The following is an 18,995-nucleotide window of genomic DNA, read 5'->3' as shown; positions in this document are numbered from 1 at the left end:
ATCTTCTAGGGGTCAAATTTTCTTACCAAACTACAGTCGTTGCATTATTTGTTTTTTATTTTTTGAACTGATGGGAGTTTTACGTCAATGGTGAAAGAACAAAAATAGGGGATAAAGGTAATCTTTTTCATGTGAAAAAGGGACAAAGTTGACCCTTCTCGTTATAACAATAATGTATAAATGAGATTGTAAATAAAGTAGTTATATTTCAAGCATGCTTGCCTAATTCCGTATATCTCTGCTATATTATTACCTATAAAACGAGTCCAATATTTTTATGATCTCTGAGAAACACGAACATGAAAATTTTCATGAGTTAAGGTAATTCATCCTTCTTATGGAACGAGATACTGGAATTTGTATTGAAATTTTCTACTGAAATGGGATTTTTGTAATGAGAGAGGGATTTAAAGACGGGTGAACAACGATAAGACATTTAATAACTGTGTAGAAAAGACGAAATTATTGTTGCATTAATGGTTAACTAGTCAACAAAAGACGTTTATCTCATATATACTAGATAAATACATAGCAATGGAAATTTGTGGCGCTGACAGTGAAGACAACAGATCTTCCAATGGAGTACAGGAAAGTTTACAGCTGGATGAGATCAATGAAATAAGTTCGCAGTTTGGTATATTGCGACTTGCGATTTACAGTAACAGTTTAAAATAGAACGAAAATGTAAGAACTCGCTCAAATTAGCATTATTTTTATTAGTAAACATGTGACTGATACGATGAATTAAAAGTTCGACTAAAATATTTCACAAGCGATTGAATGTTTGAAGTATTTTAAACTTCTCGTCAACTGCAGTCTCTTTTCAAATATTTAGAAAATAGTTGGTTTCACTTCCCCCCGCATTCCATCCCCCGCAGTTGGTTGCTTCCTTATTATCATATAGAAAATATTCGATACAAAGTTCCTTTTTTGCCTCTCTAACTTCTCAAAGTCATACTAAACTCAATTTCTTTCACCCAAAATATCAGTGTACATTGTGCTATATAGTAACACTTGATGACCAAATAATTCTTTACTTGCTATTTCAAAATAAAATGGAACTAAATTAACTTTTAATCGCCAAACCAAAGAAGTTTGAAATAAGAAATAATCTTGCAACTAAAGCCTAGATTTAAAAAATGAATTCGTTTGTAAATTATTATTCTCCAGCCATCAAAATGTAAAAAAATTCAACATTGTTTCTTGGTTCTAAGTTTTACAGCAGTTCAGAAAAAGCAAATTAGAATATCAAAATGGCAATGAAAGTTTTTTCACTCTACAAAGTGTTCATTATATTTGATGATAGTTCAGTGGAGTGATGAATCTGAATGCAAAAATTCATCAAAATCGTCGTCTTGCTGGACATTGACCTTTCTTTTCTTTTTTGGAAAAACGCATAATTTTCTCCAAATCTTCATCGTTCCATTCTAGTACAACTGTTCTTGTGCCAAAAACAATTCCTGGTCGACTTATATTATTGGTATCATTTTGACCTGAAAAAAATCAGTTTTTAAGCACCTTAATAGGTCACAAATATTAAAAAATCATGACAAGGAAAATCATGATTTACAAAATCTTTCCTGAAAAAGTTTCAAAAGACCTGAGTCAATAATTTGTGCTGACCCTTTATTCATCCACACAAAAGTAACCTTTCACAAGAATTTGAAAAAATACGCACCAAGTATGAGATATTTTCTCCCAACTCGTATTTTGGGACATTTGCAAGCAGTACGTTTACCAGATATCCACAATGACTGTTCACCACGACGTAAACGGATTCCAGTATCACGCTTGTAAATTGCTAACACTATTAACTGATATTTACTCCAACCATCTACGCTTTCACGTCTTGTTACTTGTACTTCAACTGCTGAATTGAAAATTTCAGAGTTCCTGAGAAATGCTTTTCTTCACATCAATTAAATGCAAAAACATAAATAAAATTAGAAAAGTTACCGTATTCTCTCCTGCAGTACTTTTTCTGTGTTAATCGTTTCGGTGCAGCTCTACATTTCGGACATTTCGCTAAAAATTATTTGCAGTTATCGAGAGAGAATAATTTTGTTGATATTATCAAAGATTAAATTTAAAAAATTAGCTATAGACAGTCTCACCATCATGAATTATTGTCGACTCACTGACAGGAATACCTGAAATTTATCGAAGTTTATTCAGTAGTACGGAAAACGAAAGGAAATATAAATTTATACTTTTTGGACTTTTATACTTACTTAATTAACTTGAAAAATAAATTACGCAATCAGATATCACCGAACATTTACAAAACGTATTAATTAGAGAACCAAGAACTTTTATTAACATCAAAAACAGTCGTTTATGTTACTTAACTTATTTCCACTTTTAATTCTTTAGACTGTTCATCAACAATGTAAACTTAATATCTGTTACATACAGTTAAGATGATATTATTAATATGTTCGGTTTTGTGATAAAGCAAAAGATGGTATAATACTCTGCTCAGAAAATGCTTTTAGAGGTTAGAAAAAGCTAAAAAATGCAAAAGTTCAATTCCCTCATTTAATGCGGCAATATCATTTGGTTTTTCTTTGTCTTAAATGAAATACTGATGAGCTCGATAGGGTAATGATGGAGGACGAAAGTGGACCGAGGGTGCTTGATCCTGTCATAAAATGCAGGCCATAAAAGGAAAAGATGAGACAGTGGAATATTGCTGGAAAAAAGTAAAATAATGGGTGAGAAGCAAAAAGAACCCCATTTTTGAATATAAATCAGGTTCGCTGCATGAGTTTTTGGTGTTGAGTGACATATTCAACTGTGTGGAATTAGATCGGTTCGGAACAAATTGTGTTTGAGATCCCACTCCTTTCTTCTCTTAGTTATGACAACAATACTCTGCAAGACGATTCCACATTAACCTTTCAACAGCTGATCCTTCTTCTATTCCTCTTTCTTTGCCATTCCGAATTTATCTTTCTACTGATCAGAATGAATTAATACTGACTGACACACTGCCTCCTTCTGGTATCACATTATTTTATTCTCGAACTATTTTCCTATCTCTCAGTTAGTTCAATAAATATCACTTGAATTGTAACCAAATATAGGAAGATATGAGTGGTAGGAATGCTAACTGATAAATGAAAACTTTTTGTCGATATTCCATCATTCGTATAGCTCCTTAAAAAAAAAACCCGAAGATAGCTGATGAAGTATTTGTTTCACTTTTCCCCAGTGTAATGAGAATTTTAAAATGAGAGCTCAAGACATAATAGAGCAACATCGCTATTACAGTAGCTAGTAATATGGCTTGGCTTACGAATGCATGGATGGAGTGGTGAACGGCTCTGTTGGTATCCCTTCGAACATTGATTGCAGGTCAAACCGGTGACACCATCCTTGCAAATACATTGTCCACTACTTTGATTGCAACTTCGTGAAAGCGATCCAACAGGATGACAATTACATGCTGCAACTTTGTAAATTAGAATTTACTTCTATTTTACTCACTTCTGATTTTACTCAGTTATACCAAATTTCCCTCTACTCCACCTGTACTTACTCTTTCACTTGCAACTTACAAAAAGTGAACTGATAAGCATCACAATTTGTAAAGTCTTCAGTGTGGTCCCCAAATGTGTATAAAATTTGAAAGTAATTACGAATTGCAACGTATGTTTAATAGAAGATATTACAGCATAAAATGTTGTATGATTAGATGTAATCATTCAACAACCTAAGCAATTTGTCTAGCTTTGCTGCCAACATCATTCAGCTCAACAGTTCTGACCATCCGACAGCTGCTATTATTTAACTAAATTATCTCTGATGATTAATTGGGATAGAACTTGCACGTGCACATCACATTTCCATAATTGTTTCAAATAATACATATTGCACATCGCAAAATTGACGCTTTTTGCATGTCATTATTACAAATATAGCTATGTGACGAAGTGTTTCTTCATTCGTTAGTTGCTCCTATCAAGAGTAAAAGAGAGTTCTCGAATTAAAAACCCATAAATAGAATGTGTGAGAAACTGAATTACTAATGCAGTTAACTAATATTAGCTGGTCATAAATAAGATACTTAAAGGTCGATTGCGGATGTAAGAAAGAAATGAACGAGGATTTGCATATTGGAAAATAACACATGCACTGCTAATTGTTAAGACTTGTTTTCACATAAACGTAGTTTATTTCCTATTTCGAAAATGAATAATAAAATTGTCACTATCTTTTGTTTCATTTACCAAAATCCCATCAAGGAAATATAGCTGTATGAGAAAATAGAATTAAAGAAGATAACAATTTATTTATTCTAAATTTACACTCTGTTAAATTATTCAAATTTCAATATGCAACAGTTCAAAACTCGTCCTTTTAATATGTTCTTACACCTGCAATTCTTTGCAGTAAATATAAAGATTTTCATCTCCCTTCAAGTACGCTTAGTGTTGACAGAAGAAGGAACAAACTTTAGTTTAATTAAGTAAATAATGTATCTTAGATTGATGCATGGAAGCACCATAAATAAATATATAAACTTCTTTTAAAATTAAATTAGCTTTAAAACTTTACATTAAACTTCAAAAAATTAAACTTCCTTTAAATTAAACATGGAAGCACCATAAATAAATATATAACCTTCCTTTAAAATTAAATTTTGAAAAATGATGACTTAAATTTTGTAGAACAGAAGATAAAATTGCTATTTGACAGGACATAATAAATATCATGATTTAAATGAATTTAAAGATAGCATATAAAATAATAAAACGTTAACTAATGGCGATTTTAGCTATTTCCGGTATGAACCACCGATACGGAAATTAGATGCCAGTTTGTGATTGGTCGGATCTCTTTCTGTGGTTCCTTCGTTCCCTGTACTATCATATATTTAAGATTTTCCTTTTACTAAGTGTTAAGGCTGAATTAATGAACACCCATTTCTTTATGAAGATAAAACGAAATTGAATTATCTTGCTTCGATAAAATGCAAAAAGTAGACGGATGGAGGCAAAATGAATGGCTTTTTTTATTTATTTGTACAAGGGAATGCTCCAAGCCATAATTCGATAAGAATGAGTAATAGGACAAGAAAGTAAATGAAGATTTTACTATGCATAATGCAAACTTCTCGTTTTAGACTTAAAGGTTATCGATTTACCATTCAAGTGGAAGCACCTATTATCTTTTACTCCATTTAAATAAATTTAATAAAGTAATCTGAATTTGTAAAGTCGCTATCATTAGCTTTATCACAATCTTCAAAACCAATTGTTGTCGTAAAAGGAATGTTAAAGGTACCTTTACAGGCTTTTCGATGTGTTACTGATTTTGTCAGATCTCGAAAATATCCTGGCTTACAATAATGACAATTACGACCGGCCGTATTATGCCTGCAGTTAATACAAACACCGCCACTCTTGTTACCACTCAGCCTGTACAATTCCATGTTAAATCGACAGCGCTTCGCATGTAAGTTACAGTTACAAGCTGAAATTTGAACTTCTCAGTTTAAATTTGCAACAAACAAACAATGGCAAGTAAAAGGGTATTATAGCTAAGAAGCAAAAAATTTTCAAATTTTTTTACATATTGAAAAAAGTTGAAAATTAGTTTTAAGCTTATTCACTTCAAATTTATATCGACGAGTCCAAAAATCATATTAATCCTTAATGTGTGAGTTAAAAAAAAAGAACTTAAAGGTGCGTTACTTATTCAGTTACATCCCGTAAAAGTTTAGATGAGAAAGGGAATTATATGTTTTTGATTTATTTGATCTAGGCAAAATATGCAAATGGCAAGAGCAGATGTTTGTTTCAAAATATGTAAGATAGCCACTATACTAATGTTTTTAACTGTGAAAACTAGTAAGGATCAATGATCAAACGTTCAAAAAGAACTATGAGAAAATGAATGGTTTTTTTTTTCAAAAAACAAAGTAGTATTAACCATTTTGTTCTTTTGTACGACCTTTATAAGTTCTTAAATTGAAATCAAAGCTCCTATTTCTATCTGTCTGGGTTTTTCTTCAAGTATCTATTGCTAACCTGCAGAAACGTTGCATGTTTGTTACCATTCACATAACTATTTAACAAGTTATCGTAAATTTCAAATTTCCGTTAAAGTAGAAAAAAGAAAAAAATAGTAAAATATATATATATATTTGTACTTATTCATGTATATATATAGATAATTTTACGGTTTGATAACTTCTACAAGTCTGATTTATTCTGACGTTAGTAACATTTTATTTCGACTTTCCTGATTTGGAATTTTATTATGATATAATATGTGAAACAGCTTCTATGAAGAGTTATAATCATTAAACCTCCTAAAAATTGCAATTCTTTGAAATAGCTAAAAATGGGATTTTAACTCATTCATTTGTATTGCTGCAAGAAAATATAGCAAAAAATAGTTCTTCGGATTACTTTGAAATTGGAAAAATATTTGAAATAATATTACATACTTTCTTCGTTATTTTGTTTTTTCATTTGGAAATATTTCACAAACTTTAGCAATAACATTTTGCGGTTTCACAGACGCAAAAAAACTACAAATTTGTTAGATAAGATTTTTGCGAGCATAATTCTTCCGAAGGAAACAGATGGAGAAGGGGACGGGAGGGGAAAAAAAAGGTAATGATGATTGTACCGCCGATGATCAGCCCCATAAAGGTATTGTTTTTGGAGTGAAGTGGTATTAGTGCAAGTATTCTATCAGCATCATCTAAACTCAGTGTTTCTTCTCTTCCTAAAGGACCGCCAATAACCGTCAAAAATGCCGCTCAATTATTCAATTATAAGTGTGCTAACGAATTAATCGACACTTGAAAATTCCATTTTATAGTTATGATGTTAGAATAATCTTATTAACATCCCAGACAGAAATCAGCAGGAAAAATAGATTTCAACTTATTCTCAATACAAATGTAAAGATATTATCAATAAATTGCGAAAAGCATTTCAGATTCCGTAACTGTGATGAAAAGCATATTGTTAGCACTTGAAATTTTTAATCGAACAACTCTTTCAATCACAGACTCTATCTGCAGAGAATAAACAGAGTCCGATAAGGGTGACATGAGATTTTTTTTTTTTTTTTGTTTATGAAGACTCGAAAATTTTGATTACAGAAAAGACTGATGTTATTCTGGTTAATTGTAGATAAAAATTACATGCAACTGGGAAATCTTTTTCATGAATCTGAATTTCTTTCAATTTTAGTTTTGTTCAAATTAAACTCTAAAAAATACTCATATCTTTGCCGTCTCCACAATGTTTCACAAAATTCTGTCAAAGAAGTGTCAGTTGCTGCCTCCTTCAAAAAACTAAAGAAATAATTTACCGACGCAGTGGTTGGCATTTTCAGAGGTAGCGCGGCCCCACGGGCGGTCCAAATGAAATGTCTTGCAATGCTCGCAATCAGCACCAGCTGTGTTGTGCTTGCAGTCACAAATGTAATTGCCCGTTTTATCCAATATGCACCTTGAAAACAGCTTACAATGTAGATATTTGTTTGAATTTGATTTAAGTCCTTAATTAGAAGATTGTGAAATGTAACTGAATTAAAATTCAGTTAACACTTCCCGAAATAATAGGCTATAAAATAATTCCAAGTTCTTTTTGAATCATTTGCACTGGCCAAACCTGGAAGCATGACCGTTACACTTGCAACGACCGCCGACAGCTAGTTCACCCACTGAATAATAATAGCGCTGTTTTAGCTGATCCATATCAGTTATATTCACTCCTATTTCATTCGTTAGACCGTACAATTCAGCCTGAATTACATTATTGTCAAAAAATCATCTGAATTTAGCTAAATTTTAATTCAGATTTTACAATGTATAATTGTGAACGAAGAATTCTAGCCGAAAATTTATGGCAATAATAAACCAAATCTTTCGAGAGCAGTAAAGATAATCAGTATTCAAACGTAATGTTAACTCGTTGTTTTTTAGCTTATTTGACGTGTTCCTCATGAACACAGAAAGAAACTTATATGTAGCATTTAAGAATATACATTTCATTAACAACTGAGCATGCAAAAAATATTCTCATATTATCATAAAGGAAATGAAAGTTGTTGTTACCTGATCAGGACTGAGTCGATTGAAAATGATACGAATATCAGTAGCAGTAACCCAGTCTTGTAATACGGGTGAATGTTCAAATTCAAATGCTGATGGACGACCTTCCAATGTTGCAAACGCTACTCGATTCGGCATTGAGGTCAATGCATGAGTATTGGTACATAATGCCTCCTGTATAATTAAATAAGTAAATACTTCAGTAGATGATCAAATGAAACGACCGTGACAATTAAAATCAGGAAGACTAACAGCAATAGTACTGGATAGTGCAAATATTAAACATTATATTTTGAAAATTTACATAGTACCTGTTCATTGTGTTTGCCAATTTTAATGCTTGGATTGCGATCGTAGATCTTTTGACACTCTGTTGAGTAAAACTGGAATGGTATCCAAGTTTTCCCGAAATCCATTGATTTATAAAAGGCCATTGAATCAGCGAGACGATTGCAAAATTGTACTGATATATAAGTTAGCTCATATTTTTTCCCCAGTGACAAAGTTAATGTCACATTATGTGGATATTCGGTGCTTGGTTCTGACATCCAACAGGTCACATTTTGCAAATTATTCAAATCTGTTAAATGCGAAGCAGGATGAGACTGAGTTTTGCTGGATGCATCACAAATATTGCATACTTCTTCCATCACTCCCATTGCATTCTCACGGAGTGAACAGTATCTGAACAATCTTATTACCGAATTTCATGAGAAAAAGTTTTAATCAATTATGAATATTTGAGGCTTAAAAAATAAGTGTGAATTTAAAGAAACTGGAGAGAGATTTTGACACAGGGTTTATCTTCCATAATTTGATCATTTAATTGTACAACAATGTGGACCTCATTCAAAAGTACATTTTGTTTCGAGTGAAATTATATTTCGTTTTCAAAAAAAGTAACATTCGTAGTTCAGCTATTTCATTTTAAAAAGTATATCTTTTGATGTATTATGTGTTGTAATGGAACTAAGCACATTTTATGAAACTAATACTTTGACGTAAACTTTTTTTAAAAAGGACAATTTTATTATTGAACATTTTAATTTATTAGGAGCGAAAATTTTCTAGTCAATTTACAGCTAGAAATAAAGATATGAAAAATAGCTATAGAAAGTGAAATTGATAATTAACGTAGATCAGGATTAATATCGGTATAATCAAGGTATCTGGAGCCAAAGGAGAGCAACACATATCTGATCCCTTTTCTATAATGCTTATTATAAAAGTGTCATCAGGAAACTGTTCTCATCACTATTCTCAACTCAATAAACCTTTTCCTGCTTTGTGATAGAGAATTAAGTGCATATTCTCTTACTGAGCAGTGCCATGAACAAATTCCAACAGCCTAAACTATCTTCCAGAATTAGACGTTGCTTAAAGCCGCTATACTTAACTAATCTATTTATTTTAAAAGGATTCGTCCGCAGTGAGTAAATAATTTTGGAAAATAAACTAATTAGCTGGCTCACTTAACATTCACCGTAATATCTCCATCCTTTCTGCATCGAATTTGAACAAAGTTAGATTATCAAACCTTAACAAGTTAGATTATCAAACTTTTTTGAACTGGAGTCATCATTTTCGTCGTCCTTAAAAGTCATTTTTTAAAAAGAAAACAAAACAAAACAAAACTTGCCAAGCAAAACTTAAAGACTTATAGAAAAAATGAAAAAAGGTTTTTTCTAGAAATTTCAATTTTCTTAAGAAAACTCTCATTTTCGCTCATCTTCTAAAATTTCGATTTTTCATTAAAAAAATTATCCATTGTAAGCCTACATTACATAGTAACGGATTTTAATGGCATCTACATTCAATGAATTGCAATAGCAAAGACAATTCTCTAAATTTTTGTGAATAACTTAATTTTTTTTAGAACTTGAACGCTGACTAGTCACATACTTATTCAGAATATTTATTTTGCTATCGTGGTCAAAGGTTACAAAATCCTCTCTCAAACATAAAGTTATGTATAGCTGACTCCTGAATACAAATGAGATGCTAAATTTATTTACACATCTGAAAAATATGATTTCTTAAATTTTATTTCCGCAATAGCTTTTCGGGATTAACAGCTATTGCTGGAACTATTTGCATAAGTATTCAAAGATTCGGACTGAAAAATTGGATCATAGATTATATTTTTAAACGATATAATACTTAAAAACATATGAAAACTTGTATTTGAATTAATTTTCTAATGCCTCCTTCGTGCGACTTTAAATATTAGTAAAGTATCCTGAAAGGGTAGGAATTACATTTCGAGTAAATCCAAAAATGTCCTCCACAAAGCGTAATTCCATGAAAAATGAGCATTAAACATTTCACTAGTTTTGCTTTATGTCCACAATTATGCGCAAATATTTCTTGTTAGCATTTAAATTCTAAAACTGTCCTACATCAAATCTTCGTTTATAAATAATCATTTCTAAATATGCACAAAAGTTTCCCGAAAGAGTCACTTGGCTCGAAACTAATCAAAAATTTACGAGCATAGGCTCTGATATAAAACTGATGGATTGGAGAGAAAAACAAAGAGTGTAACGATAATTTCCAGCCGATAAACATTTGTATAAAATTGATGAGATCAAGTTACAAATTCTTTGAAACCTGTTACCGTTTATTAATGATGTATAATCAAGTGTAAATTGAATTCTCATTCTCACACACACTGTTTCGAAAGAATCTAAGACCATGAAAGAAGAAATATCAATAAAACTGATAAAACTAAGTTGAATCAATTATGATGACAATAAATCAAATAAACATTACTACCTTCTACTCGATTTTGCCTTTGGAACTAACATATTAATGAACTTCTGAAGACCGTAAATCGTGATATTTTGTTTTCTAAAAACTTGCACGAAAATTAAACAAAAATACACGGCTCACCTCGATGGTCCGTATTGTCCACAAGTGTTGGATGCAGTGACTGGTTTGCCAAATGCAGCATTGATGAAATCCGGAACACAACGTATAGGGCGTCCAGCATTATCATAACAGGGATCATGTTCCGGTTCCCGAAGTGAAAATTGTGAGAAATAAGCAGCCCAAATATGATATATCCGTAATAAGAAAAAAAGTGTGAAAGTTAACAGAGAATACATTTCAGCATAAAGGTTATTAATTGCATGAAAGCCACAATTGCATACAACTTGCGTATTACTTCTTGTCAATTTTAATTGGATTAAATTACAATAATTAAGGTAACATTTTTTTTTTTTGATGACAGTATGACCACAGCGTGGACTTCGGGATTTCTATGAATGAATTCTTGAGTCGAGAAATAATAATAAGCTAAGTTTTCTGGAAGTTGACAGAAAACTACAACAATGCAACAGCATTCACTAGAAAGTATGCGCAAAAGGATTGGATGGGCGTGGCAATTCACAGTTTCTGGTTGGCGCTACGATGGAAGGAGAAGACGAAGTGAGAAGACCGTTACCGAATGAATTCAATTCAATTCTTTCTAATCCCACCCACCATATACCTCCTCTTCTTCCCTCTTAACCAAAATTTCTTGCTTTTGTTTGAAACTAATTAGCTAATCTGAAGCTATATGGTTACGGTAGTATCTTGTCATTTATTTATATTCCTATATTTAGGGTAACCCACATCACTGTTTAAGCAATAGACATTGTTAGAATTGAAAATCACTAAAACTTAATTAAGATTTAATCAGTTTTGAAAGAAAAGCTATTCTATGTCTGTTGATCAATCATTACTATGATATACAGTCGTGAGGACAATAATGATAATAGCCATAAATTAATACCAATGAAAAAATGACTATTTATAATGTTAGTTTTGCTATCAACAGCACGGTATTTGGTATCTCCCAAAGAACTAATAAATTTTAGCTTCAAAGTGATAAATGGCAAATCAAATAGTAAAATGCATAAATTATCGAAACACAAAAATTTTGTTCATCAGTTTGTCCAGAATAAAGATGACTTATCGTAATGTTTGTTCCTCTCATCAATTAATCGTTCACTCTATAATAAACAAAGCGGAGATCAGATGTCTCTAATATATGAACTTCATTTACAGAATGAAATTAAAATGAGTAGCAATAGTTTGATCAAGTTAAGACCAGAGGAAGCCACGCTAGCTTTCTTGACGAAGAACCAACTATTTAAAACGTTTAACTTAATGAATATCACAAGGGACTCAATCCTCTTCTTTTCGTTAATATTGGTCAAGAGTATTTCCGATTGTAGCATTGGCATCTTAAAATGCAGCGTAATTTAAATGATTGCATAGTAAGGTTTCAAATAATTATAGCATCAGAACATATTTTTAGAGATATTTTGATGTTTCTAATTTGAACAGTGATAAAATTGATGATAAAGCCACAATTCAAACTAATTTAGATGTAAAGATATCAGAAATGAAACCGATAACTGAGTCAGTAAAAGTACGTGATGGTTAAACGGCCGATATTTGAGTCATGTTCAGCACTGTCTGTAATATCGCACCACCAGCAGTAATGATATCAGTAAGGCAATTGATAATCGTGCTACATTGGTGATTGTGATATCAGAAATAATTTAATATATTCTAAATTCCTTTCTGGTCTTTAGCTTCCTTCAATTGATTTTCAATATATGTTACTGAGAAAATATTGTTTCCTAACTTTAATTCCACTTGAATATACAGCGAAATCCTTCCCTTTACTTAGGCAGATTTCTTTCCAATAGAAATATAATGAATTAAGGTTTAAATTTTTTATCTGTTCTAAAATATTTCCAGAAATCTTGCGAAAAAGAATCATTTCTATTTTCAAAAATTTGTAAATAGAAATACTGAATATTTTTAGTGCAAAATAATTTTTGTAACATAATCCCATCGCTCATTCTTATTGTCTTTGTTGCATCTAAATATCTTTTCTTTGGATAAAATAAGTTAATATCATCCTCAGTTAATATTAGATGTAAATTAACGAGTAAGTTTATAAAGCAACTTTCTTTTCTTTAGATAAAATAACTTTCGAAAAGTAATTCGTAATTCAAACTAGATCGTGGGAACATTTTTCATCACCCCTGTTAACAGTCATTTAATTATAATATTTATACCTGCTAAGCAATTCAAGATTTTTACAAATGATTTGATAAAACCGCGTATTTTTCGGATTCTAAAAAATTATTCTTATAGTAAAAATAATGTGCATAAATTTGTTCTCGAATTATGCAATTTTTTTATTTAAAAAATTTAGTGTTCTTAAAGTGTTTTGTGATTTTAACATTTCCTACCTAATTAATTGGTGAGGTTTCCTCACTGGAATAAGTTTTTTTAAAGGAAATACTTTAAAAGAAAATTAAAAGGAGTACTTGGAAAAAAATTTTTTTCTTCTAACTTTTAATATTTTCAAATTGGCTTAAAACTGTTGAACTGTTTGGAAGATATTATAAGTTAAGGGTGAACTTACCAAATTCCTTTAAAGTGTAGGAAAACGGAATTTCCTAAAATAAACATTTTCAATAGTCAAAAGAGGCTTGAACAACTTCAAACTAAACTATTAAAATGGTCTCACTGTTCTCATCGATACTTTACAAAATTTGGATCAAATATATGTAGCTTAGAAGGAAGAAAAATTGATGATCCTTAAATATTGAGCGTAAATGAATTCAATTTCAGTCACACAATGGAAATCGATTTTGAAAACCGTTTGTAACTTACACAAGTTCACGTCAAAGCATTTCACACACAAACTCTTAACTTTCTATCACGATTAGATGAGTGGGCAAGGACACTCACTTCCTTCCCTCTCGTCTCTTTTCTAATTCTTAATACTACATCAAGTATTTCAGTACTTTTCTTAATCTTCGCAACATTTTATGTTTAAAATCTTATCACCCTACATTATAACATCAGAAATACACACTAATCTCCAGAAATGGCTCTCAATAATTTAATTAATTGTGTGAGAGGAGACTGTTTCTCTTTCTTTTGACTTGCTCGTACCCTCATCAAAAAAAATTAAAAATCTTCACCGTTTTCTTCAACATTCATTTTCTTTGCTTTGTATCTAAATTATATCCCTTATCCACTATTAATTTATGTGTCTTTATTAGCACTTTATTGAAATAATAGCAGAATAATTTTTACATTAACTACGAAATAACCGTAATTTAATACTTACATAACCTTTTAAACAGTATTTTATGATTAAAATTTAGAATGGATGAAGTTAAAATCAGAATGCTCATAAGACTTTTCGACAGTTGTCAGAAGTTCATCTTGGTAATCATTCTATCCTGTTCCAGCTCTTAAAATAACGTTGAAAGATTCATCTTTACCCGGTTATCCTATTTTCATTTTCATTTTAATTACAGCAGTGCCTTCATCTAATCACAATCAATTGTTTATCCTTAAACTTCAAAGTATAATCGTCATCTTCGCCTCTTCGATCACGCGTTTTATGTTCATTTTTCTCAGTAAGATATATTCCAACTTAATGAACGAAGTATGGAAGATATTGCTTAAGCAAATAGAATATAGTTTCTGAATGATTTCACTCACTTCCCAAATTCAATAAAGCAGCGCTTCCAGTTTACTTTCACCCAAGCATTATTTAGTATAGTTCTTAATAATAAAATTGTACAAAGTAAATTAAACTAGAAGCAAAAAAGGAAAAGTCAAAAAGTGAATTGGAATTTGTAATATGTAGTGAACTTGAGAAGTTTCGATTATTAAGAAGCATTTATTTGGTACAAAATGCCAATTAGTAAGTTTATGAAAAAATTAAAATGGAAGTCTACTTTCTTTGTTGTTAAATTCTTTTTCCTTATTCAAATTTAATTAATGAGAAGTGAGTGTGAACAACTGTTTTCAATTTCTTGTTCCTGAAAAATGACACTCAGAAAGTGGAGAATGATTTTACAAAAAAAAACTTTATGTTTCTTGTTAGCATATAAAATATCCGTAAAAGTTTCAACAAAGTATATTTTTATACTACCATGTTAGTGTATTAACTACTGTTTTTGTACCCATGCTTATACTCTCATAACTTAATTAAGTTGAAATATTCTCTATTTACCGCTTATTATGCTCCGGATAAGATACAATGCACCTAAAAGTCCGACGAGATCAATCTCTCCATATTCCTAACGTTTCCACTTCCGGATATTATAATTTTTGATCGTTTTGCTGAAAATTATAAAAAGTACTTCTTCCAGGTTAGATTTTAATCTTTATAAATGTAAAGTTGTAGTTAAGAAAACCTTTAAGAATCTTATGTGGTACGTACTCGTCAAAGATTTCTTTAAACAAAAAAAAAAAGAATATGATTGTTCTTTTCTGCAAAATATACCAGATCTGATGACCCTTCACAATATGTATGCATTGTTTATATTAGGGTGTCTTTTTTCAATGGCATAAATGAGAATGTAATTTGTAATTGACACAGTGAACCTAAAGTTAAAGTTATAAGAATAATCTTGATTCTGTTCGCTATAGCCACCCATTTCTTTACTTCAAACTTCAAAGCACAATTATCCGAGCACACTGTTCGAATGATTTTAGTATTTAACTTGGCTAATCTTCAGTGTTCAAGTATGGAGAAATGCATTCAGTAGAAATGAATATTTAACTGACAGGTAAATCTAAGTTATCGGAATCATGAAAAACATGTGACTGATTTTAATAAATCAAGCAAAAAGAAAATGAAATAAATTCAGAAATGAACAAATGAATTTCTGAAAACTTGTTTGTATTTCTAGTTTAATTAAAGCAATTAAAAGCTTTCTAGTTTTTTTATAAAAATAGAATTCAAATAATAAAATCAACTTATAGCACATAGTTAAATTAAAATGAATTTTGTAAATGAAAAAAAGGAAAAAGAAGAAAAAAGCTTTGGAGCTATTTAACTGGCTTAAATTTAATATTATGAAACAAAATGTCATTAGAGAAGTGAATATCGGAATCAATGTTCCTCCATACTAAACTTTCATTATGATCAGCCGTATTCCATATTCATTTTCTTTACAACTCTTTAATAAAAAATATTATTTGACAACAACTTCCTTGATTCCATTGTTATGTGATTGGAAAGTTTTAAATAAAATTTATCTACATAGAAATTACAAACAAAAATTCAGAATAAATTTTTCATGATAACTAGATAATAATTTATTTCACATATCACTCTTATTTTACAATTTATAAAATTTACAGTGTCCAACTTATCAGATCGTTTTCATGCCTCACATAAACTTGTTTTCAAAATCTGCAGGATCAGATCAGTGTAGTATCCAATAAAATGTTTGAAGCATAAAAAAATAGATGACATATAATCGACTTAAATATCAGCGCCAGCCATTCATCTACGATTAAAATAAGGAAAAAAAAGGACAGTGCTTAACAGCTGATTATATGGAGGAATGTTGCAAAAAAAATTTTTTAATGTGCTTAACGCGATTGATTCCAAGAAACTTTTGAATTGTTTAGATTGGTAAAGCGTCATAAAAGCCTGTTTCATTTCTCACTGAAACATACTGAAGATCGAAAGCTGTAATCTACAAAAATATGTTTGCCTTACAATTTATTACTTGTTCCTCAAGACTACTCCTTCCTCTTTTTTCTCGTTCTTCACTTGAGATTATTTCTGCTATGACTAATTTCTCTTCTGTTTCACTTCCTGCACAAATCTTTGTTACCATTAGCTTCGTTAACATATTTTTGATTCTAGTTATCAGGTGATGTCAAACTTCCCTTAATTAATTAAAATTTAACTTTGATTTTATTAGTTTTTTAATTGTTTAAACCTTCCAATTTTTACCGAGTCAATATAAAAATTATCAGAACCGATCGATCGTATGATACAATTGCATTAAAAGTCGGAATCCCAATTTTAAAAAGCAATGAAATTTGTAGCAAAATGAATTTTATTCATTATCAGCCATTTGAAAGCAAAACTTTAATGGATAATTTGAGAATGTTTGTGCAAAGATGTCAAACTCATAAAATAATGAACATGTTCGAGATTAAGCAACTGTCCATTCTTATTACCTTGGAAGGCCATCTCTTCTATAACAAATTCTATCAAGATTAAAACACAATTTTCATTTTCCTAAGTTGCCAGCTGATGTGTGAATATTTTATTTTTGCTTAAAACTGTGCAATTTCTGTATCGTAGGCTTTACTATAGCGAGAACCATAAGGACCAAAAAAAAAAGCTTTTGAGATATATTTCACTCTTTTCTACTGAATTTAAAACAGAAAGTTAAGCATATCATTGATATTTAACTATTTGTGTACTGCGTTATTTTTCACTTAAAATGTTTTCTTCTGTGCTTTTAATTTAAAATTCTGCCATATTCTTTTTTATGCTTAACAATGTTTTCGTCTACACCAATGTGCTATTCGACATGAAACAATCGGAATATTGGGAAAAATTTTTTGATTTTGCTTTTGCTTTTTTTGAAATAAATGGAATGGCTATAAATTGTATTTGTGGTCGTCTAGAGAATTGGAACAACAAGTAACAAACACCTCAGTCTTCCAGTCGTCGCAATATTTCGCTTCGAAAGGTAAGAAAAAAAAACAATAAGGACAAATTTAGTGGGTGCAAAAATTTTCAAAATGCACTTGTTCAATTAAAAAAAAAATAGAAGATGGATGATGTAGCTGAGGATAAGAATTTCCTTCTTTCATTTCTCTCTCATTCACAATCCCGATCCTATTATTTGGTGACGTCCTCAGTCTTTCTCTTCATTCCAAGCTACCATTCTCCGATCTTTAGAAGTTATTATTAGAGAGTGAGGATGAGTTCTGAGGTAAAACGAACTGATAGTAATGGATAAAGAACCAGTACATCTTCAATATCTTCCAAGTGCTTTTTTCTACTGTATAATTTATGCTAGTAGCACTAACCACTTTTTCGTTTTAATTAGTTTTCTTTAAAACCAGTTATAGCGTTGAATGTAATTATGTGAGTTCTTCAGTCTAATTATTTCTTTTTCTTCTCATCAAGTAGCTTATCGGATAACTGCTGTTACTGAAATATTTGACAGATTTCAAGAATATAACCCAAAATCTTCATAACTCAACACTAGGACCGATAGATTTAACTTCCTTTTCCGGTAAATCATACCTTGATTTCGTCAAACTTATCAGCCTTTCATGATGTCTGAATATACTATGCAGACCTGATGGTTCACTAAAGAAGGCTGCTTTTAACTTATATGAATTCAGTTTAGATTAACTTGTCACATTGGGCAATGAAATCAGTAGCTTTAAGCTTTTTGATTAAATGAAAAATTGATAAATATTACAACAGAAAGTAGTTCTTGAAAATAACAGTTTACTCCGAGAAGTAACTGATAAGTTCAAAGGTTAATAATAATTTATTTTGAAAATTACAGATGTTATCATGAATGAATCAAGGTGGTATTTAAGAAAGACCACAGAGAAGTGTGAAAAAAGTCAAATTTCAAGTGAAAGTAAGAAAGTGCCTTGCTGTTTTTATATATGATGCCTTCTTTTATTACTAGCATTTGTTGGCTTAACAATGGTTGTTCGGTTTGAAGTTATTTAATTGATGTTATGCATACCTATAGGATATTTATTTCAAAGAGGAAGTTTAGAATTCTTAAATGGCAAGGGGTTTTAATTTTGGGATGCTGTGATTTCATTCATCATTCAAGCGAAAACACATTTTCACATTTTTGCAAATGTGTTTTCTTGGAAGTTTTCAAATTTCATCCTTTATACTAATTAGCAATGCTTTTTTCCTGAGAGATATTTATTATAACTAAACAGACCATATAATATATTACAGCTATTAATAAAAAGATTTTAAATATTATTTTCTAAGATTCTGATTTTCGGAGAATGGTAAAAAGTTCGAGAATATGCCTTATCAAAAGTAGTATTAAAACAAAATGAAGTGTCTCTTAGCAGAGTCAAAGTGAAA

At 30.6% G+C, this 18,995-nt stretch overlaps 1 protein-coding gene across 1 annotated transcript; it reads right to left on the bottom strand.

The window, feature by feature from the left end:
- Positions 1-1,341: 1,341 nt before the first annotated feature.
- Positions 1,342-11,187, bottom strand: Bma-unc-6 (Uncharacterized protein; the record flags this gene model as incomplete). The annotated part of the gene is made up of 11 exons (XM_043073544.1): positions 1,342-1,493; positions 1,679-1,870; positions 1,957-2,025; positions 2,115-2,150; positions 3,299-3,448; positions 5,290-5,478; positions 7,336-7,475; positions 7,638-7,771; positions 8,084-8,254; positions 8,392-8,764; positions 10,973-11,187. 11 exons carry the CDS (start codon positions 11,185-11,187, stop codon positions 1,342-1,344), a joined length of 1,821 nt encoding a protein of 606 aa, XP_042929478.1.
- Positions 11,188-18,995: the final 7,808 nt, after the last annotated feature.

Source organism: Brugia malayi (genome assembly GCF_000002995.4).
Source record: "Brugia malayi strain FR3 genome assembly, contig: Bm_v4_ChrX_scaffold_001, whole genome shotgun sequence".
In the NCBI taxonomy this organism is placed as follows: Eukaryota; Metazoa; Nematoda; class Chromadorea; order Rhabditida; family Onchocercidae; genus Brugia; species Brugia malayi.
The sequence above is the reverse complement of the archived record's forward strand: the minus strand, read 5'-3'. Positions and strand labels throughout refer to the sequence as shown.